At 50.0% G+C, this 23283-nt stretch overlaps 1 protein-coding gene across 3 annotated transcripts in view; it reads left to right on the forward strand.

Annotated features, from left to right (window-relative positions):
* Positions 1-21760, forward strand: part of FYCO1 (FYVE and coiled-coil domain autophagy adaptor 1) — a 79367-nt gene extending 57607 nt beyond the window's left edge. For 2 of the 3 annotated variants that reach the window (XM_069475586.1, XM_069475587.1), the window contains exons 15-18: positions 4419-4514; positions 9787-9997; positions 15889-15998; positions 17869-21760. In XM_069475586.1, the coding sequence (XP_069331687.1) occupies positions 4419-4514; positions 9787-9997; positions 15889-15998; positions 17869-17944 (493 nt within the window). In that variant the 3' untranslated portion in view covers positions 17945-21760. Of the gene's footprint in view, positions 1-4418; positions 4515-9786; positions 9998-15888; positions 16005-17868 lie in introns of all 3 variants that reach the window. The other variant, XM_069475588.1, reaches the window with a different exon arrangement.
* Positions 21761-23283: the final 1523 nt, after the last annotated feature.

Genomic DNA, 23283 nt, shown 5'->3' on the forward strand with positions numbered 1-23283 from the left:
GGTATTCCTTACGGACATGGAACCATGAGGCTGCATAGACTATAAACCGATGGACAGATGGATGCAGGGAATGCTGGATGAATGAGGAAAGGCACAGGCTGAATCGAATACTGAGGGGGAGATGAGCCAAAACGCTCATCCTGAAAGAGCCATATAGAGTAAGCCTGCTTGACACTTAGGAATCCTTCAGCTTGGAGAGGTGAGTTTTTGCCAGGAACAAGGTGGTGTTAGAGTGGCCTGAGTACTCCAGTGGGGGTCGGAAGTGGGGGGAGTGGGGGCCCGCACTTGGCGCCCTCCATCACCGTGTGTGCCTGCCCGTGTGGGAATATGTGCATTTGAGAAAGCATGGTGCATTTAACGTAGCCATTCTGTAACAGAAAGTTCTGCATAGTACAGAAGACTGGCAGCTAAATTTGAGGAACTGAGCCACTCACAATTTTGGGGTCAAAATTTTATTTCAAGCACTTTACAAAATGCCTTTTATTATTATATCCAATATGGTATTTATATATGTAGATATATAGATAGATGTATGGTTGGTAGTGTAAATTGTTTCAAGGACATGTCTTCTCTTTAAAACAAAATTTTAAACTTCTTAAGGGTGAGTCCCAATCCTATGTGTCTTGGATTTTCCCAGAAATACTTAAACATTTTCTGAATGGACTTGTGGGAAGAATAAAAGTGAAGTTGCAGACATCCCTGCCACAGGTTAACATTGGAAGTCAGACTCTTGCCCTGCTCTGCTTTCCCAGAGACCTGGCGTTTTGGGGCCAGAGCTATTAGGATTTCAGTTCCAGGACCCAGGGATGACACGTTTGCTGCTGCTGGGGGAAGAGTCTAACTTCACGGCTTTGGTGGGTGATGGGGCTGTGGAGGATGGGTTAATGGCTCAAGACCCCCCAGAAAAGTAGCCTCACCAGACAGCAGCAGCTGAGCTGGGCATGGCTTGCTCAGCAGCTCCCCCGGTGCTGGTTGTGGTCAGACCATAGTCACCAAGTAATCAGAAAGCAAAATACCAGAGGTGCTCTCCTTCACTTGGTTTTTAGGCCAGAAGGAAGCCAATGACTCAAAGGAAAACTACTAGCAACTTACTAGCAAGATAAAATAAATTTAATAATAATAAGATAATTTAATAATATTAAAAAATGCCCGAACTCCCAGAGTGGAGGTGATACGTGGTGTAGTTCAGCCCAGCCTTCCAAACCCACACTTGCCGATGGAGCCTTCTTCCATGACAGATGTGCTCTGTTCCTGCGCCGTCCACCACGGTGGCCATCATCCCATGTGACAATTGAGCATGTGAAGTGTGGCTAGTGCTACCAGGGAGCCTCAAATCTTCAGTTTAATTTCTCTGATGAAGTTTAAACAGTCATTTGTGCAGTTCTAGACTGAAGGTGTGTCCAGCTCTCAGGAGACTGTTCGCGGGCGGAGGCTGAGCAGAGGGGCTGTCGGAGCAGAGCAGCCCCCCCGCACCGGGCCGGGCCAGCGAGGCGGGCTGGATGGAGCCCTCAGGGCACGACTGGCAGCCAGGCGCCTCGGGCCTAGCGCCCTTCTAGGTGTCCATTCCCTCAGCCAGGCAGTCTACACCAGCAGAGGATCTGCTCCCCCGGCAGTCTGCGGGGTTCAAGTTGTACAGTCATTAAATGAAAACCAAGCTGAGGCAATTTGATTTGTGACAGGGAAATGCTACAGATTCTGTCTGTAGAAACCAAGCTAGAGGGACCTCCCTGCAACTCCAGGAGGTGTGGACCCCTGGCCTGCATTGCCGGGGCCTGCCTCACTCAGCACCTACCTCGTTTGTGCTCACCGCTTTATTCTGCCTCGGTTCTAAAGTGGAGTCTTGCTTATGTCCTTCTTTGGCAGCGCTGGGACAGAAAAGAACCTTACCCTGAGGCACATATGTGGACATTTATGGAGCACAGACCATGCACAGCAGGGTGCCTGGGAACGCCATCTTGGCCCACCCACAGAGGGACGAGCACGTTGGCGAGCTGGCCACAGGCTCAGAGACGGAAGCTCAGCAGGAAGGTGGTGGCATGCCACCATAGCTAGCGGTAGGCTCCCGTGCCGGGGCAAGGGGAGGAGGAAGGTCCTGTGGGCAGCGAGTTTATCTGCCATCATTTCTGAGGAAACTGCCTCAGCAGCAAGGAGAGGAAATGGCTATTGGAGGAGGGAGGTGCCCTCTAGTGGTCTTGTTTTTGTTGCGCGTTATTCTCGACCTTTTTTAAATCCCTCTCGCAGAGTTGCTTGAATGTTTTCTAATGTATCCCCCAGTAAGAAATACATTTTCCATGGCTATTCAGTGTGTATGTGTGAGGTCAAAACGGGAGCCTCGTAAATACTTATCCTGACAACATGCCATGTACTCTTGTATTTGATACTTTCTATTTTATTCCATTTCTTTTAATGTTGGTCATAACCTGCTAAATTGATTCATAGCCCACTATAAACTACGGTTTGAAAATGCATTGGGGAGGAAGCCCTCTGCCCTTTGAGACCGCATCACTGGCATATCCACACTCCCGCCTCCCTCACGCGGGGCCTCGCCAGGGCCCGCACAGCCTGGGAAGCCCACTCTGCGAATCACTGCTCGTGGTCGGGTGTGACCGTCCTCACGGTGGGCGGGGAGGAGGGTGATGGAGGAAGAGAGGGAATGATAAATTAGGGCATCTTTTGTCCTAAATGCGGGAAAATTGGGAGAACTAACTTCTGTTTTTAGAGTTTCTCACGCTCCGTTCTTTCTTTATCTCATTTATGGTGTTTGCACTTTGGACAAGGATGAAAGCAAATGAAACGAGGCAGGCCTGGACCTCTGCTTCCCGCTGTCCAGTGGGTGCTTGAGTAGACGGTCTCCAGCTGCTCCTCGCACTGACATTCTGTGATCCTGCTTGTCCCGGGGTGAGGGCTGGAGGTCTGGAATCAGTGGTTGGAAAAGCAGTGGGAAGGAGGTGTTAGGCAGGGAGGAGGTCAGCCCCGCTGGGGCCGGGCCAGGGAGAAAAGGAAGCACCAAAGTGGCGAGGCCTGCCCTTGGCAGCAGCAGGTACTGCAGGACATGCTCTTGCTGCACCTTCCCCGGGAAGAGCGGAGAAGGCCGAGGGCGGGAGCTGCTGACCCCAGCGAGCCCACCTCTTTCCCCACCAGTGGGCTCCATAAAACGCCTCCTCCGAGTCCTTCAAAGCTTACAGCCTTCTCAAGCCAGCAGAACCTAGAGCCCATCTGGTTCCATCTCCATCTCCCATTTATTTATTTACTTTTTTATTCCTTCTCCCATTTGGAGAAGAGAAAAGTGAGGTCTCAGAGGAGAAGGGGGCTCACCAGGAGTCACACAGTCACAAAGCTGAGGCTGGAGTGACCCCACCTGCCGTCATACCACCTCTCCTGCCCTCGGGGCCCACAGTGACCTCAGCTGGAGGGAGCCCCACTGCTCAGAGCTGGTGGCACTCAGTCCCCAGAAGGGCAGGCTGTTTCTGAAGCTCTCACTTGTCCCGGGCTTACTTGAACTGAGTGCAGGCACGTGGGTGCTGGTGGGTTTCTGATGATCCGAACTGTCCTGGCCGTGGGGGGGTGGGTACTCCAGATGCCAGCCCCGCCCCCTCCCCTCCGGGTATCTGGTTCTGGCTCCAGCCCTGCCTCTGAGGAGCTGCCTGGGCCTCTGTGTCCCCATCAGTGAAGTGCAGTGACTGCAGTCTGCCAGTATGTTCTGAGGATCAGTAATTCAGTAGGTATTAAAAATATTCCCTGGCTAAATGAATATAGGGACACTAGAGTTAAAATTTAATAGACATCCTTACTGCAGGGCTTCATGGAGCCTTTAATCTATCACTTAAATACACGGTGACTTTCTAGGAGAGGGAGACAGTGTGTGGTGCTCGCCTGCCCTGGCACTGCCCTGCCGGCTCCCACTGCTGGTGCTCTGCATGGGTGATCATGGTTTTCGGGGGGAAAAGGAGATGTGTCAGGCCCACCCCCTTGTGTGTGGCCCTGTCCCATCGCCTCCCCCTTGGCCACACTGTTGCCTTCCCTGTTCTTGTGCCCCAGAGATGGGCCAGTGTGAACTCTAGTCAGGGACTGGCACTGGGAAGGCGGGAATCAGTGGTGCTGACACTTAGGCTCCATGGCGTTAGCCCTGCTGGCGTGGGACAGGAGGGTCCGTTTGTGTTTATGCTCCCCCCTCCCTACACCCGGCAGGAGGACATGAGGAACGTCACTGCGGCCCTGTTGTCTTTCCCCCTCCCGTCTGCGTGGCCCTGGCCCCTGTGGCCCTCCCTCCACCCACAGAGTCTCTTGGGGCCTCTGTAATTTAAGGATTCCTCGTGCATTCTGGGTCTGACTACACGACTCCAAGACTGTGGAACCCGGGTTGTGGCACCTTGCATGCTGATGGCTAAACAGCTGTGTCCTCATTTGTGACATTTCAGGGATACCACATCAAACTCGATAACTCCTGAGGACCCTGAAGAGATGCCTGTGGGGCAGGACGCAGAAATCTGCTTGCTAAAGTCTGGAGAACTGATGTAAGTGGCGGCTGCCGCGTGGGCCTTTCTCGGGTGTGGGACTGGGGAGGTGCCGGGGCCGGGGACCACCTGGAGGCTTTAACTTGGCACCAAGGAGGGCTTCCATTTGCGCTTTTTTTTTTTTTTAGCTGTAATTTATATGCATTAAGATTCAAGCAAGTAGACAGTGTATGAATTTTGGCAAATAATATAATGTAACCCCTACCACAATTGAGATATAGAACAGTTGGATCATTCTGGAAAGTTCACTTTGCCCCTTTATAGTCATCCCTCCACCGCCCCATGTTCTTCTTTTTTGAAAATAACTTTAATTTTCTCATTGTAGGAGTGATACCTTTTCCTTTTAGAAAATTAGGAAAACAGAGATAAGCAAACCATTTTGGTATATAGCCTACAGCCTTCCAACCTTTTTTCCTTTTTTTTTTTTTTTTTAAAATAGAGGCAGGGTCTCACTCTGTCTCCCAGCCTAGTGTGCAATGGCACAATCATAGCTCACTGCAGCCTCAAACTCCGCCTCAAATGATCCTCCTGCCTCAGCCTCCCAAAAGTGCTGAGATTACAGGCATGAGACACTGCACCTGGCCTAGCCATCCAATCTTTTTTGTACACATATATGGATATAATTTTTTGACATAAACAAATACTCTAAATCTTATTTTGTAGTCTTTTTAAACTTACTATAGCATGAGTATTTTCTCATGTCATCAGTTTCTCCAGTGTTGTGCCCAATGGCTGCATAATTGTCACTGAATAGATTCAGTTATTCATTCACAGATATTTATGCATTATCTGCTATGTGCCAGGTACTATTTTATGTGCTTAGAGCACATCAGTGAACAAACAAAGATCCCTGCCCTTGTGGAATATTCCAGCAAGGGTTGACCAACAATAAAACAATAAACATAGATAAGTAAAGTAAATATTAGATAATATGTTACAAGGTAGTGTTTGCTTTGAAAAAAGTAACCAAAGATAAGATAGGAGGGGAATTTTCAGGTTTAAATAAAGTAACACTAAGAAGATTAGACTTGAAGGAGGTGATGGAGTTGCCAGGCATATATGTGTGGGAATAGCATTTCCAGCAGAGGGCAAAGTCAGTGCAAAGGCCCTGAGACAGGATGGTGCCTGGCATGTTCAAGGACTGAGAAAAGGGCCTGAAGTAGAGCGATCAAGGGAGACAGAGTCAGAGAGGGAATGAGGGTCTGCATCACATAGAGCCTTTTTGGCCACTGTAAGGACTTTGGCTTCTAATCTGAGGGAAGCAGGACCCCGAAATTGGGGTTTAGAGCAGAAGAGTGACTTAATCTGACTTATATTCAGAACAGAATCAGTCTGGTTGCCATGAAAAGAATAGATGATGGAGGGGCAAGGGCAAAAGTGGGGAGGCCAGTTAGCAGGGTATTGTAGGAATCCTGGTTCTTTGGACCACGTACTGGCAGAGAGGGCAGAGACAAGGGCAGATTCTGGATCTGTTTTGAAAGTGGTACCAAGAGAATTCCTTAAGAGTCAGATGTGGTTGTGGGAGAATAGGTAATTTATTCAACCAGTTCTTAGGTATCCTTGGATCACACTTGGACAAACACTGTATTGATTGTGGAGCAGACCAAACAGGAAGACGTAAAGAGCTAGCTCTCTCACTTGCTGTTGATGCTGGGGGGTGTGAAGTGTCTGGGCCACCTTTTCTGGAGAGCAGCTTGGCTGCAGCATGTACCAAAAGTTCAAGTATTCTGTTTTCCCTTTGACCCAATAAGCCTATATCTGGGAATTAATTCTAAGGAAATAATGATTGGATGTGCAAAGATAAAGCTGGAATGCTCCTTGCATGCTACTCACAGCAGTGACAATTAGAAACAATAAAAGAGAACTTGGGTAATCATGAATAGGTGTTGAATTTTTGTCAAATGTTGTTTTTGCATCAATTGATAAGGTCATGGGCTTTTTCTTCTATAGCCTGTTGCTGTAGTGATTATACTGATTGATTCTCAAACATTGAACCAGCCTTGCACACCTGAGATAGATCCCACTGGCTGCGGTGTGTAACTTTTTTCATGCACTGCTGGATTTGACAAAGTATCTGAAGGATATTTTGCCAGCTATAGAATTCACCGTTGACAGTTTTCTTTCAGCACTTGAAATAGTGATGCCACTTCCTCCTGACCTCCATGGATTTAGATGAGAAATCCCCGTCATTCAAATCAGTGTTCCCTGTAGATAATACATCATTTCTCTCTGCTTTCAAGATATTTTCTTTGTCTTTTGTTTTTAGAAGTTTATAATAGATCTTGGCATGAATTTCTTTGGATTTTTTCTATTTGGGGTATGCTCGGTTCTGGAATCTGTAGGCTTATGTCTTTCACCAAATTTGAGAAATTTTTAGCCATTATTTCTTTGAAAGTTTTTCAGATACACTGTCTTTTTCCTTTGCATATGAGACTCCAGTGATACAAATATTAGATCTTTTGTTATTGTCTTGCAGGTCCCTGAAGCTGAAACTCTGTTCTTCCCCTCCCCCCAATCTCTTTTCCCTGTGTTGTTCAGAGTGAAGAATTTCCATTTTTCTCTCTTCAAGTTTAACTGTCATATTCATTCTGTGGTTGAGCCCATCTAGGGAAGTTTTTGAAAATTTATTTTTATTGCATTTTTTAGTTCTAAAATTTCTGTTTGGTTCTTTTTTATATCTTCTGTTTCTTTTGCGGGGTATGTGTGTGCGTGTGTGTGTGTTTTACTTTTTCATTGTTTCAAGAATATTTAAAATTTTTATTGAAGCATTTTTATGATGGCTGCTTTAAAAGCCTTGACACATAATTCCCATATCTGATGGATGTCCACGTTGGCTTCTGTGGGTTGTCTTTCCTCATTCAAGTTGTGATTTTCTTGGTTCTTAGTAGGGCAAGTGGTTTTGACTATACATAGGTGGAGCCCAGAGATACCAAGCTATCGTGACTTTCCCCAAGTCCCAGGGTCACTAGCTAGCCTGCCTTCCTTTTCCTACCCGTCAGTCATGCTGCAGTTGTCTGCTGAGTTCTTTTCAAGTTCTTTCATTGCATTTAGTGGGGAAGAGCAGGGTGATGTTTGAAATTGTTCATAATAAGACTTTTAAAAAACTTACCTTCAAGTAAAGGGATGAGAAATACCATGAGATCAAGAAATAATTAAAACACACAGAATCCAAGGCAGATCCTTAAGGAAAACAATATAAAATGAATACAGAGACTAGGTCAGCTGGACATGTGAGTAAAATGCAAGGAGAATGAGAGTACCTTGAAATGTATTCTTTTCTGCCTCTTTCAAAGAGAGTGTCAACAAGCTAAGGTTTGGCAACCACACCGCAAGAGAATCTGAAAACATGGAGAAGGTTAGGATGATCTCAGAATACGGAGAATTTGTTGGTACTCCTTGGCTCATGTAAACTAGAATTTCTGGGGTCACTTGGTAAAATTTACACTTGTGACATGAATCTTGTAGACAATAGGCTTCTTTTATTTAAGATTACATTCAAGCATAAATGAAAACCCTTGATTTGTTTTTCTCCTTTGGAGACTGAGTATTGTCCTTCTCACTGATAGATGATGTCTCGAGTGGTAAGAGACTTAGGCACACTCCAAGTAACCGGGTGCCAGGGGAGAATCATAAAATGACCTAGCATCAACCAGGCACTCTGTCAGAGTAGGTGGCTTTATGTGGTAATGCAATAACATTTCCACGTGATAAGAAAGACTTCTTTTCCAAAAATGGACTCCCACACCAGCCCTCAGATTCTTGAAAATTGTAAATATTGGGCAAGAGCTCTTAACTAGAAATATAGCTAAAATTAACACAAGAAGTACTGCACTGAATTAAATTCTCCCAAAGGTGAGTATCGGAGCTGTTCTTAGAGCATTTGGGATTTTTAAATCATTGGTTACTCTCTCATTAGCATAGCTTTGGGGAGTACTTCCATTCATTTCCACAGCTTTGGGGGCAGGTAGAACTCTCAGCACCACCACTTACCTGCTGTGCAGTCTTGGGGCAAGTTACCTAACCTCTCTGAACTTTAGTTTCTTCCCCTGTGTTAAAGGGGAGCAGTAATATATAATATTTTCTCCACAAAAAGGTAGTTTGGTGAAGGAGAAAGTTAATGGCTATGTGTTAGACCTGTGTGAACCTGAATTGAGTTTTTTAATCTTTTTGAGTTTAGTTTCCTCTTTTGTAGAATGGGGACTAGCGTGCCTTCCTCACCTAGCCACTGTGCTGACACATGAAGTTCTTGAGCAGAGGGCCTGGCCCATAGTGGCTGCCACCCTCCCATTTCACAGTTGAGAAACTGAGGCTGATAGAGAGTGAGTGACTCACCATGGTCACACCACTCCTAAGTTGCAGTTCTGTCCTGTCCCCCTGTCCCCTGTCCCCCTGTCCCCATGATCCTGAGCTAGCCTTGCTGCCTCTGCACAGTGCAAGAGGGGCACCGCTCAGCCTGGGAGGGGCCTTGAGATTTCCCCGTTCACGTCAAGTTCATCTTCTAATCTACCCTCACACCAGTCATGGGGCCGGCATGGCTGTCCCTGTTTTGCAGATGGGGAGACTGAGGCTTACGAGCGGGTAAGCCCTGCAGCAGATACGAAGTGAGGCGGTTCTCTTGACTCCTCACCTGACGTTCATCACGTCACACTCTGGTCCTGCAGAGGAGCTCACTGTCTATCAAACCTGGAAACTTTTGGGAGAGGCTCTTACCCACCTAGTGAGAGTTAGAACAAGGGACAGCCCCAAGAAGCGTCTCTCCCTACACCATCATAACGCCTCCATCGCTCCTGCGTTGTGAAGAGTCTGGGATATTGGCATTAAGAAGAGGTCAGGGTGCCCATGTAGAACTAATTAGATGAAAGGGGGACACAGGAAACCGGAAGGAGAAAGGGCAGAGAGGGCGTGGACAGCCGGGCAGGGCAGCGTCAGGAAAGCAACAGAGGGCTGAGCCTTGGCAGTGACTTCCCGTCCACGGAGCAGGTCAGGCCTTGGGCTTTCACCTCCACACAGGCAAGGATTATCATCTGTATTTTTTACTGCTGTGTCCTGGGTACCTAGAACTCAGCCAGGAAACATGTGAGCACTCAGGAAACATTTGTTGGAGTGAGTTGTGCATCCCAAAATTAAGCATGTTGGTCAAGGCTACCCAGGGCTTGTCCTTCCAAGAGCCTCCGAGGTCTCCAGCCACTCCTGAGCCACAGATGACCTGGCCAGTGGATGCAGACACTTTGCCCAGTCAAGGCACTTTGTCCTCTCTGTATTTTTTTTTTAGGATCAAATTACCCCTCACAGTGGAAGAGATCGCCAACTTCGGGGAGGGCAACAGGGAGCTGTTTGTGAGGTCCAGTACCTACAGCCTGATCCCCATCACCGTGGCTGAAGCAGGGCTCACCATCAGCTGGGTCTTCTCCTCCGACCCCAAGAGCATCTCCTTCAGTGTGGTCTTCCAGGAGACTGAGGGTGCACCCCTGGATCAGTGCAAGGTAAGGCCAGGTCCCTGCCTGGGGCTCCTTACACACATCAGGATGCTTGTGTAGGCCTCTCCCAGAGCAGGGAGGTGGCCATCCTGCCCTCTGCTGGGCAGGTCTTATTTGGAATCTTCTGAGCTGTGTCATGCAGGGCTGGAGAAGCACCTGAGGCTTGTCCAGCTTGGGGAAGGAAAGACCCAGAGGGGTCAGGAGCACTGTCTTCAAATGTCTGAAGGTCGCTCCTGTGTCAGGCAGGTGCAATCTGACCTTGAGTTAGATTGGTAGGTGAAACTTAGAGGAATACAGACATATGACTCAGTTTTAGACTCATTTTCTAGCAGAGCTGTGCAAAGTAGGAATGGGTCACCTTGAGCAGTGGTGACCTCTCTGGCTCTGGATATTGGCTTACAGCTTTAGCATCTCACATGCAAGGGCATCAGTAGAGACAACCCTGGTGTCACTTGGGTGATCAAGCTTGAAATCCTGGTGGGAGATCCCAGTTCTTCTAAGACATTCTGGGCACAGAATGTTGACAGCACCTGGACTGTAGTTCTCAACCTTGGTACACATCAGAAATACCCGGAGAGATTTTTAAAACCCAATTCCTGAGGCTACACCCTGACCACCACATCTGAGTCTCTATTCTGGGACCCAGGCATCCCTGAGTGATTCCAGTGAGCAGCCAAGGTTGAGAACCACTGAGCCAGAGTGGAAAGGAGGGCCTGGAATCTAGAGCTCAAGGGCAGAGTTGAGTGGGGCTCTGTGTGTGGCTGATTCAGTACGGGGTGAGGAGGAGGGAGCCCCTGCCTGGGGTCTGAGTTCCATGCCTGCATCTCTGTAGGGGGGAGGGTGCAGAGGGACAGTGGAGTGGGGGAGGGTTGGTTTGGGTGAAAACACAAGTTCTACTTGCATCGTTCCGCATGGAAGGAATGGTGAGGGCAGTCGGACTTGCTGGACTAGAGAAGAAAGTGGATCCCAGGCTGAAAATACAGTTACAGCAATCTCCATTTTGCAAGAATGGCAGGGATCAAGACAGAGAGGAGCAATCTGAAGTCTTGACAGTAACATCCAGTAGTCCCCTCACGAATTTGGTCCCCGCTGGGTGCCCCCGAGGGATGAGGAGGGCCCGGAGCAGCAGGAGAGCCAGGCTAGGAGGCACAGTGGGCCCCACTCTGGCATCCCCGTAGTGGAACATGTGCTGTCTGGGTTTGCTTTCCTGCCATCCTGCCCTGTTGGAATCCACTCGTTACAGAGATGGCTCTGTCATTTCTCTTCTTTTCAAACTCACTCTTAAAATGTAATTCTTCCCATGAGTTGGCCTTGGTTATTGGGGTCTCATGTTCTTTCTTATTTAAAACCACTCTACTCTGCCCTCTTTCCTCTGGGCGCTTGCAGCCAGCGCCCCGTACCTAGGCCAGGAGCCCTTCCTTCCTGAGCAGTTCAGAACCTCCACCCAGGAGGTCCTGGCGCTTGGGGTCTGAGCCTCGTCCGCGTGACCCATGTGAGAGGGGATTCGGATTCAGCCCCTGCTGTCTGTGCACACTCTTTCTCACTCCTTGAAGCAAGTGTTGGCTGCAGTTTACAAGCGAGAAAACTGAGATGCAGAGTGACTTTCCTGGGGCCACAGTAGTCATGGCACAGTTTGGCCAACGCCAGGAGCTTGCCACGGCGCCTTCGCTGCTGTCCCCCATGGCCCCCAGGGCTGCCAAGTGCCTAGCACGGAGTCCACCAGGTTAGACACTGGTGAATGTTCGTGGCAGGGAGAGGGTGAAGTGACAAAATCAAGGGTCCGAGCTTTGCTGTTCCAGCTGCCCACACCTGGCTGGGCTGGGCCTCTCTCCTTGCTCGGTCACTCAACCTCCAAGTCCCCTTGAACCTGGGATTTCCGCGTGGTTCTACCAGGAATCAGGAGCCTGGGGACCTGGTGAAGACTTCCTTGTGTCCGCCTTCCAGAGGGCCTTCCAGGGGTCGTAACTACCACTGTCTTTCCCCAGTATGGACACCAGAGGGCAGAAGGGGCACATGTCAGGGGTGCTTAGGTGTTTCCCTGCCCTTCACTGGCCCACTGTCATCAGCCAGAAATGGGATAGCTGTTATCTCTGCCTGAGGTCCCCCAAACACATGTAAGCCTGGACAGCCTGTCCCCAGACACCTGTCCTCAGCATCTATCCCAAGGACTCCCCGAGTGCTCTCCTGACCAGCCAGGGCCTTATAGGAAATGACAGGTGCAGTGCACACTGCCACACTCTGGTTTCGTGATTGTGGAGGCGTAGACACAAGGAGTTGTGCTGTGTACTGCAGTCTCTGTACTGTGTACTGACAGCTGTTTACTGAGCTTCTGCTGTGTGTGGGCTCTGTAGGGCCCACGGGGGAGTGAATGAGGGGACAGTGTGGGATCCACCCCTGAGGAGCTCATGGTGTAATCAGAGATAGACCCTAGCAGATAGGCATCTGTGACTCCAGTTGGCGCATGTCATGATGGGTGGGCAAGCACTATGCGTGCACCTGGGAAGGGTGCCCAGCCAGCCCAGCCTGGGGGACAGCAATCGGGGAAGAAAGACCCTGGGCTGATCCTGAAGGCCGTATTGGAAGGAACTTGGAGCAGCAGTTGCGAGGCTCGTTGAGGGGGACGTGGTCAGAGGAGAAGCATCCAGGCAGGCGGAGCTGCACAGCAGGAGGCCAGCTCCGTCGCTAGTGCACCTGTCAGACACCCGCACTCGGTGCCACCCTGTGTCCAGAGCTGCTTCCTCCAAGGGTCATGGACTCATCTGGGGGAGCTACTTGATGAAAGAAACAGTAAACCAAGGACTCGAGGCCACCCGTGTGCAGACTGCTGGCCTGATGCCTGGGGACAAGTCAGAGAATTGGACCCAGACCCTGCCCTCTCTGCACAGGCCCCATCTTTGGTCAGAGAAGCTCAACAAGCCTGCCTTGGGCAGGCCTAGGAGGGAGTCCGCGGAGGAAGCAGGACCGAGAGCAAGGTGTGCAGGGTGGGCGCACAGGTGTCACCGAATACACAGCAAGCTTTCCTCTCCAGCAGCTCTTCCTGTACCCCTCGCTGGAGTGGCCAAGGCCAGGCTCAGAATTGTTAGGTTAGGGACCACAGAAACAGGCCCAACCCTTCAGTCTCCCAGTCTTCCCTGGTGGAATTAGAATATTATAGAACATTAATGGAACTAAATGAGATTCTGTGTGCACAGGAGGCTGCCACCGAGCTCAGCACAGGTTCTGCACGTGTCTTCATCCCTCCAGGGTCCCTCCAGGCTCATCTGGGCCGTCCTGTTCGCCGCCACACGCACCAGCTTCCAGCCTGGCAAAGGTGCTGTTGCGTCAGACACGCTGCTCTCTCTCCCTCCCGTGCCTTCCTGGTTCCTCTCTCGCTTTCTCTTTGACCCGTGTGTTTAAGTTTGTTATTTAGTTTCCAAATATTTTGGAATTTTCCAGAGATCTGCTATTAATTTCTAATTTAATTCCATTGTAGTCAGAGAACATTCTTTGAATAACTTGAATCCTTTTAAGTTTGAGGGTTTGGGGTTTTTTTTTTTAATGGCCTAGAATGCAGCCCACCTGGGTGACTGTTCCAAGCATACTTGAAAAGGTTGTGTGTTCTGCTGTTGTTGGGGGGACTGTCCTGTAGATGTCAGTTAGGTCAGGTTAGTTGATAGTATTGTTCAGGTCCTCCGTCTCCTTGTCAAGTTCTTGTCTACTTATTCCATCAGTTATTGAGAGGGGATATTGATATCTCCAACTATAATCATGAAGTTGTCCATTTCTTCTTGCAGTTCTACCACTTTTTGCTTCAGATGTTTTGAAGCTCTGTCATTAGGGGCATAAATGTTTAGGATTTTTATGTCCTTTTGATGACTCGACATCTTTATCATCATGAAATTATCCTGGTAATATTCTTTGATATAAAATCGACTTTGATATTAATACAGTCAGTCCAGCTTTCCTGTGGCTGGTAGGCTAGCATGGTAATTTGTTTGCATCCTTTTACTTTTAACCTATTTGTGTCTTTATATTTAAATTGCATTTCCTGTAGGCCTGATAGGGTTGGGTATTGCTTTTATCCAACCTGATAATCTCTGCTTTTTCATTGAGATGTTGAGACTATTAATTCTCAATGTGATTGTCGATAAGGTCAGGTTTGAGTCTATCATCTTGCTATTTGTCTTTTATTAACATTTGTCCTGTCTGGTTTTCCTTCCCTTTTCCTCTGAGTAGCAGTCAGCGAGGGCATTTGTTGGGCTCACCTTATTCCTTCCTGTCTGTCAGGGATCAGTATCCTTCATTGCTTGATGCCTAGTGTTTTGAAAACTGTCTTTTCATATGTTTTGTCTGTCTTTTGGTTGTTTCTTGGGAGGGTAAATCCTAGCTGTTCTCCTGTGCCTTTGAATATGTTACCCCTACTGCCTGGAACAACCAGACCTCCCACTAAGTAGCTAAATTGCCCAAGCTCAGTGTCAGCTCCTCCAGGAAGTCTTCCCTGATATTCTGCCTCCTCTCCCTCCCACGTAGGGGCTGCCTTAGGCACTCCTTACTGGTTCTCCCCTCATGGCACACTCACCCCAGCATAACCAAATGTTTTCTCATCTGCCATCTACATTAAACCACAAGATCCTTGAGGACAGAGCCCTTTGTGAGAGTTTATTTCACTTTGGAAACTTTGTGGCCAATCTGTAATGTTTTAAGAAATATGCAGCTATATTCAAATTTGAAAAGTAATTGCATCTGTATAACTACTTTGATTCAGTCATTTTGTACAGGCTAAAAAATGTTCAATAGGAAAAGATAAAAACCACATTTAACAAAAATTGTATTTCTGAAAAAGGAGCAACATTGAATTTTGTAAAGAATAAAAATTTAGGTCACTTCTGGTGCAATTTACCTCATCAGGAACTCAAAGTTGCTGAAATGTTACCATTGTGCATAGAGCTCTCCGGTCTGTTAACCATTTATGTGTAGTCAGTCCTAAATGCAAGGCTTGGGGACACTTTATGACATAGCACCCTCTAGGTGCTTGTTACTTCTAAAAGAAAAGAAGGTTAAAATTTTGGTTGACTTTGTCTTTTCTCCTGTCATATCTTCAGTTTTAAAATAAGGCCTATGTCTTAGCTGGTGATCAGGTTGAAGCTCCTGTCCCTGTGGGGAAGAAGTTGGCCATCCAGAGACCCCCCCCAGCCCTGGCCCTGGCTCTGTCCAGCGCATACCATTTGTGCAGATTTGGCCTTTGGCGGCAAAGGCATTTGGGAAATAGCCTGAGAAAAATCAATGTCTCCTGGGACTAATTCTCATTCTCAAAGAAGGCAGAGAATAGACAGGAGGCTGAGGCTCAGGCTTGGAGAGAGGAAAGGGTCCCCGGGCACATGGACCAGCCAGGGCACAGCCAGGAGCGTGGCTTGTGGCGGAGCCAGGGATATTCATCCTGGAGGGGAGGGGGCCTGGCAGCTCCGTGCCTGAAAGACTGTCATCTGAAAGGAGGACTTGGCCTGTCCTGGGAGACCCAAGGGCAGTGCTGGGACCAACAGGAGACAGCTGGACAGATGGATCACACCTAGAATAGGCCCCACTTCCTGAAGCCAAATAGAAGCTGCTCGTGGATGGTGTGACGCATTCTAGCACTGGCTGTGGTCAAGGGAGGTGGGAGACTGCTCCCTAAGGTGCTGACTAGGTCCTGATTCTGGATGAAGCTCAGATCCACGAGTTATCAACAAACTCAGGGTGTATGGAAGGCAGCCTGCCACTCCTGGGGGCTGGTCCCAGCCCCAGCCCTGCTCAGCTGTGACCTCAGACAGAGCACTCAGCCTCCGTGGCCTCAGTCTCCTCCCCCAAAATAAAGGGTCTGCCCAGACAATCCATGGTGCCCTCTCAGCCTCTGTGACACTTTCATTGTCTTTGCCTCCCAGGTCCTCATTCCCATGACCCGATGCAATTCCCACAAGGAGAATATTCAGGGCCAGCTCAAGGTCCGCACACCGGGCATCTACATGCTCATCTTCGACAACACCTTCTCAAGGTAGGGGCCACCTTATTCGCCAGCATCCAGGTGGATCCGCCTCGTCTCCCCTGCCTCTCTGCCGCCTGTTCTCAAGAGCAGGGGTGGACACTCAAAACCAACTATTTCAGCATCAATTTTTATTAATCGTTCTTTGATTGTAGACCACTCTGCCATGGGGTTCCAATGTCCATGATAGATTTTATGCCACACAGGCTCCGACTGACATGGTCTCACCGCGTGCTGGGCGTGTTAGCACTGCCCTGTTGGCTCACGCGGGCCCCACAGCATCCCTGTGCGGGAGGGACGGTCTTTCTCACATCACCGATGGGGGGACTGAGGACCAGAGGGGCAGAGTGACACTCCCAAGTGACACAGCTCATGGGGGAGCCAGATTTGAACCAGGTGGCCCGGCCATAGTGTCTGGACTCGTAACCAGTGCGCTCTCTGCCTTCTCTGATGGCGATTATGAGAAAGGGGGCCTGAAAGAAGGAAGGACAAAGCTTGAGATAAGCAGGATCAGCCCCAGGCCGTGTCGGGGGAGCAGCATGTCCGGGAAGCCCATTTGGGGGGTCAGGGAGGAGCCCGGGAAGGAGAGTGGCAAGGAGGAGGAAGGGCCGTGGGGGCAGGCGGGAGGGAGTGGGAGAGAGGATCGACATTGAGCGTGCATTGGCCATGAGCCTGAGCCAGGGTGGTGAGGACTGTTGGATACCTGTCCCTTTTCATGGCTCGGGCTTCAGCATGAGCCCCTTCACTGGGGCTGCCTCCTTAAAGAGACCTGCCTCAGCTGTTTAGCCACGTCTGCCCTGAGCAGGCCTAGTGGTCACATCCCCCGACATGGGCGCTTGGCTTTGAGCAGAATCACTTGACGGGACACTCTAAGGAAAAGATGTGCCACCCCCTCACCCGCTCCAGGCTTGACCTCTGAAGACGTGTGGCCGAGAACGTCCACCCCAGGAGAGGTTGCGGGATGAACTTCCCCCCTTACCCCTTTCTGCCCTCCCTGTACTCACCGATGGAAATGAACACCATGAACCCGCACCTTGGGTTAGCAGGACCTCATGACACAGTCCTGGCATGTCCAGAGAGCTGTCTTTGGAGCCTGTCGGCAAGAGTGAGCGCGAGGCCCTGCCCCTCCTGGGAGGCAGGGTGGGGCGTGGTTAGGAGAGTGGGTTGGGACAGCCAGGCAGGAGCTCTGCTCCTCCCGCTGTGGGCCTTGGGTGAGCCCCAGTTCCCTCTCCGTGGGGCAGCAGCGAGCATGGACACTGCCTCACCGCGCCCCACTGGGGGCTGATAGAGGCCCAGAAGGGGCGTGGGGAGGGCGGAGCAAGCCCTGAAGAGGCTCCCAGTTATCACTAGGGGTGGCTGTGGCACTGTGACAAACTCTGGCCATGGCCCATTGAGGCCATCTCAGGGGTTAATGTGAGATTTTCAAACGATGGGTGGCAAAACTGGTTTAGATGCCCGTCAGAATGAAGTCGGTGCTGGCCTCTGCCATGTGCCTGCTCCATCACTCCATGCCCCGCGCACACACACTGTGCAGTGTGACAGCCAACGGCTCCGGAGCAGCCAGGTGAGGGGGCAGGAGGCGACAGCCTGTGACTGAAAGAGCGTTTCTGCACCCAAGCCCAGGAAAGTCCATGGTGGTGTCACGAGACACGGACCCTTGCAGGGAGACGCCCTGCTAGATAGACAGGAAATGGGGGTGAGGGCCCTGGAAGAGCCCACACGCTCTGGGAGGTGCCCAGTCCTTCAGGGTCTCCCCATGGGGCTCCGGCCCCCACACCCAACCACGGCAGCACAGTGACCGCAGAGGGCCCACCAGCAGCCACCACCCTTGGGCTTCTGGCTCTCAGAGTGACAGCCTCCCTCTCCATTTCTCTTTCCTCAGGTTTGTCTCCAAAAAAGTGTTTTATCACTTGACGGTTGACCGGCCTGTGATCTACGATGGGAGCGACTGCCTGTAGCCCCAAGCACAGGATTTCAGCAGCTTCGCTTCACCCATAGGAAACACTACTTTTCCTCACCTGTCACGTAAAGGACAAAAAAAATAAAGGCAGCTGCTCCAAAGATCATCCACACTGCAGCTCTGGAAGAGAGGCCCCGGCTGCTGCTCAGAACTGCATCGTGCACCCGTCACTCTCAACCCCCGTCTCCACTAATTGGAGACCCAGCGGTCCTCACACCCAGGGGCCGCTTTGCCATCAGCCTCTCCTGGGATCACAGTCAGTTGCAGGCCTGCAGAGGTGAGCCCACCTTCTGCCCCGGGAGACAGACGCCCTGCTCTGCCCCACGCAGGGCCCGGCATCTGGTGACCATGAGCCAAGTGCCCTGGCCACACCCTATGAGTCCTCGGGCTATGAGGCCCTCAGGTACTCCCAGGAAAAGAAAGAGGCCCAGGGCCACCATTCAAGTCAGGGTGCTGGGGTGCCCTCCTGAGAGCTCAGCAAGCCTCCTGCTGCCACAGGCCTGTCCGTCACTGCCCCAGTAAGTTGGGGGCTGCTCCAAACTCAGCAATTTTGGCAGAACCTCTAAGCTGCACCTTCCTCTTGACCCTTCTGTTTGTGGGGTTCCATCCTCAAACAAAACCCTTCCCAGGCCAGGCCTCTCCACAGCTCAAAGCACTGTCCAAAGAGTCAGAACTGAAGATAATTCAAAAAACAAAATGCACCCTACTGAGGGCCTGCGGTGGCTGTGTGTACACTACGACTAAAGCCCAAATCCTGGCCAACGTTGACACCATGACCAGAGAGCAGAATTGTGCATTGGCCTTAGGGCCCACTCCTCTGCTGGTGGCCTGTCTTCGTTTATATAAATAAGTGCTTCTGCCACATCTGCAGACACATGTTTACTAATGATGATAACCAGGGTAAGAACCACTTGCAAAAACTGGGGCCTTCTTAACGAAAGTCTTTGGTGACTTAAGTATCACAGCAACTGAGTAAACAGTGGCACACACAGTTAATGTGTGCGTGATTGAGTCTTCGTCCCCGACAGCCCACATGCCCACTTCCTGCTGCTCAGCCTGCACCTGACAGCCAGGAGACATCGCCCCTTGAGGCGGAGGGATCCTGTTTCCTCTTCCTGAACAAGAATTAGATAATGTTCCTGTTCTCTGTGGTCCTTGTCTTCTCCTACCACAGAGAGCTCACCTTTGATGGCCTCCTTGTCCCTTGTCCACAGAGCCACCTGCCTACACTCAGGCCCCAGATGCTTCCACAGGTGAGCCGAGCATCTGACAAAAGGGCCCACTTTGGCCAGGGATGAGGGGGAGAGCACGGACAGGTTGTCTGAGGATCTGAGGGCCGGGCCTGGCTGTTCCTCCAGCCAGCCTTGTGACCCAGAACCAGTCACACTACCTCTCAGAGCTTCACTTTGTCATTCATAACCCTAGTCTGACCAATTGTGAGGTCTGAGAATGGGTCAGGGACTCCAGTGCAAGTCCAGCCCAGACCCCAAACCCACTGCAAACCAGCAGCCACAATCTCACCACCAGCAAAAAGGATTCTCATGGAGCCACAAGTAAGAGGAGGCAATTTCTGAAATGGATGCAGACCTTTCATTCAGAGAGTTGGGCACTTCCAGTCAGTTTAAGCAGGGCATGGGGGATGGTGTGAACAGAACCTTCAAAGAGGCCCAGAGAAAAGCTGGATCTCTTGCATTCTCTTTCTGTGGAGCAGCCTCCTCTGGTAGAAAGACATCAGAGGCTCTATCATCTCCTGGCCAAGACCCTGACTGCTTAGCACTGGAACAGAAAGCGGCCAGGCCCCCAGAGGCTCTCCCTAGCCTCACGTTCATCCTCACAGCCTGATGATTCAAGAGCAAATTATCCTGCCTTTGAATCTACCATCTTGCAAAGGATAATTGGAAGTCAGCTTGTTCACTATAAGAAAGAAACTAGCAAAAGAGAACCCAGAGCTGTCTAGAATCTTATTTTAAGTGCTTAGTTTTCCCAGGGTACCTTGGAGACTCTGGCCAAGCCGTTGGCCTTCTGCTAGTGTCACCACCACCATGTGCAACAACCAGAACTCCATTCATGGAGTAGCTGATGTTTTGGGGGCCTGTGAAGGGCCTGAGATTCCATCCGAGATCCATTCTGAACATCTGTCACTCATCACAGCAGGGGACCACTTGCAGCTTAAAAGCAACCTGGCTCTTGGAAACCAGCCCAGAACCAGCCACCCTTCCAGGAGAGCCGGGGCCTCTTGGTGCACCACCTCCAACATCGACTGCCGTCGCACGAGAAGGGCCTTTGCTGCGTCCAGAGGGCTGCCAGTGCCCCGGTGGTCACTTCCTAACTCTTTGGTTTCATTCACATATTTAACTTTTGTGCTGGATGGACATTTGTACTTACTAGTTTACTGTTCAAGCTCAAGATTGCTGTGCACTATGCAGCTAGAGAACATCTTGGCCTATTTAAGTATGGCTTTTATAAATAGCTTTATTCTTAAACAGGTTCCCAGCTTTACTGAGGGTTGAGGACTGGGGTACCTTGAAAAAATGCAAATAACAGTTGAAGAACCACTGCTGAAGGTGGTAGCCTGGCTAGACTGAATTACACTAGAAATAAGCAAGATTGGGATCCCAGATCACTATTTTCTTAAATTTAAAAAAAAAAAAAAAAAAAGCAGTCCCTTAATGGCCCAGCTCTCTGAATAACAGTCATGTTTTAGTATTTATACTAGCTGCCTTGTTCACGACTGCCACTGAAGCCACGCATCACTTCACCCGAGAACACACAACCTGTCTTACCCACAAACAAGCGAGTGTGTTTGGGGTAAAGTGTCCCCAGGTCCGAGTGGCCGCCACAGAGCACCTTTGACCTGAGCACACGGGACCCCACAAGCAGGCAGAGACACTCGCAAGCAGGAATCTAGAACTGAAAAACTCCACAGGGTTTGGAAAGCAGAAAGGAAAAGCCATATGATATAACTCAGAGATCAATGAGATGGTGTTTCTGAAATTTTTCAATTGTCACCTAAGGTGGTAAAGCCATTCCAGGCCCAAATGAAAGTAAATCCCATTTGGGGATGAAATCACAGTCTGCATTTTATGTATGATATGGTTACATGTCCACTGGTACAATTTGAGAGGAGTTTCTTTTTTAAAAGTACCCCTTGGCGGTTCTACCTGTGGAAATTCTTTAGGCCAGGAAACCATCCTTGGCTCTGAGATGTTGGGAATCAAAGCAGAGAGAAGCCATTTGTGATGCGTAGAACCAAGGATCATTGTCAAATACACAAAGACCGTTGAGACAGCCGTTAACGTTTATAAAACACTTAACCAAAAACACACTTCTTAGTGGAAACTTGGTAAATTCTCATTTCATTGCAGTTCTTCCAAGGAAACAGAGAAGACTGAATTCATAACTCCTTTTGTCCTCTTAAGCACTTTTAAAATAATAAAGTATATCTTTAAATTTCGGGAGGCATCTCTGATAGAAAGGCTAACTTAGAACCTTAGGACATGTGTTATCCAGAGACGCTCTGCCTCTGGTGGCTGCAGAGCAACACCCAAGCCTCAGCTGGAAGGCTGAATTTGGAACTGCACTTTCATGGATTAATCCCAATTCGCGAGGCCTTACGGGATGGCAGGTCTGGGAACCCAATTCATTCTTATCTGCCAAAGAATTACCCAGAAGCACATCAAATACCACACCCTACCTGCACATTAGGGGTGAGAAACTTTTGTATCCCAAAACATACTTTTATAGTATCTGCTATGCCATTCGGAAATATTATATTTTTTAACCTCAGAATTTAAATAAAGTGAACACTATGACATTTAGAGTTGCTTTGTCTTTCATTCCTTTGGGACATGAGGTGAGTGACGGAAGCTGCGAAGACCTGAGACAGTCAGAGCTGAGCTACCCTGCTGGGAAATAAAGCATTTTTTATGGTGGCTTTCAAAGGCCTTCAGCCAGCAGATGTTCTGAGAAGGTGCCAGGTGGCCTGGCACCTGGATACTTCCTGGTCTGCTACGAGGGGGGTGTTCGGACCTGCCTGAGCCAATGTGCCCTTCCAGCCCACCCCCCAGCCCCGCCAGGTGAGCTTCTGCCCTCGGCTCAGATGTCCCCAGCTCCCCCACAGCACCCGCAGAGCACTCTGAGCAAAGAGCAAACTTCTGATTTCCCAGAATAATGGGGTAGGGAAGAAAGACCATGGGTGGCCTAAAGCCACAGTTAGTCAATATGTGGTGCAAAGCTGGGCATAACTGCCAGGCCAGGACAGCTGGCAGAACAAGAAGTCAACACCCCCATCCCAACGTGCATGCTCTTGCTGGGTCAGCAAAGAGCCTGGGCACAGGCCGAGAGGGACATGGCCCAGTCACTCCTGGAATGGTCAAACTGAGCTCAGGATGTGCAGCCCACCTGCACTCATCTCACATCCCCACATCCGGGATGACCGCGGCTTTGTCCCTTGACTGCCCCATGCCTCAAAGAGCACCTCCCAGTGTCCCTCCACTGCCTTCCTCCTCCAGTCCTCCCCCTGCCCGTAGATTTTCCTCTGGCCTCTTCTTTAATCAGTTTTTCAGGTGAAGAAGTCACATTTTCTGTAACTATGTCTGGTTCTCTCCGGAGAGCAAGGGATGGTGTTTCATTCATCTTGCTCTCCCTCCTCCCTTCCCCTCCACACAGCATAGAGCAACATGCCAGACAGGAAAGAGCTCAAAACATAACTGAATTGATGGATACACTGATCAGTCCCAGTGCCTTGGATCAGCTAAAAGTCATCAACAATCCCATTGGACAACCAACCCTGCCAGGGACAGAAGCTCCTGGAACATTCCCATGGCAGAGAAGGGAAAGGGCAGGCCTGTGGGAGGAGATTTGGGGAGGAGGGACATGAGCTGGTCACTTAGTCCTAGCCCCGCACCTCCTCTCATGTGAAAGACACCCTCGAGTCAAGTCTCTGTCTAGTGACTGGCTTGAAGTAATGGAAGATTGTTTTATCCAAGTGTCCCAAACAACACATCCAAAGGATTTCTTTGTTAATGCAATAGTCCTTCCTGTGGCTTGGTGGCCACGTGGGCTGGGGGCTGGAACAAGAACCACTGAGACACACATGGATGGGATCTGGGGTCAGAATCCTCCATTCCACTTCACCCACCCCACTAACTGCTGAGTAATCCAAGACGGCCAAAGTCTCTGCCCCAGCATGCCCAAGCCCCACGTTTGATTCCCGGTGATCCTGGCCCAGGTCAGCATCCACAGTCTCCGGGGCACACAGGCTCCGGGCCCCGCCTCTGCCTACCACACTGGCCTGGTGGGTGCTGAGGATGTAGGGACTCCCGGGTGACTCAGAGG

Source organism: Eulemur rufifrons, chromosome 7, assembly GCF_041146395.1.
Source record: "Eulemur rufifrons isolate Redbay chromosome 7, OSU_ERuf_1, whole genome shotgun sequence".
In the NCBI taxonomy this organism is placed as follows: domain Eukaryota; kingdom Metazoa; phylum Chordata; class Mammalia; order Primates; family Lemuridae; genus Eulemur; species Eulemur rufifrons.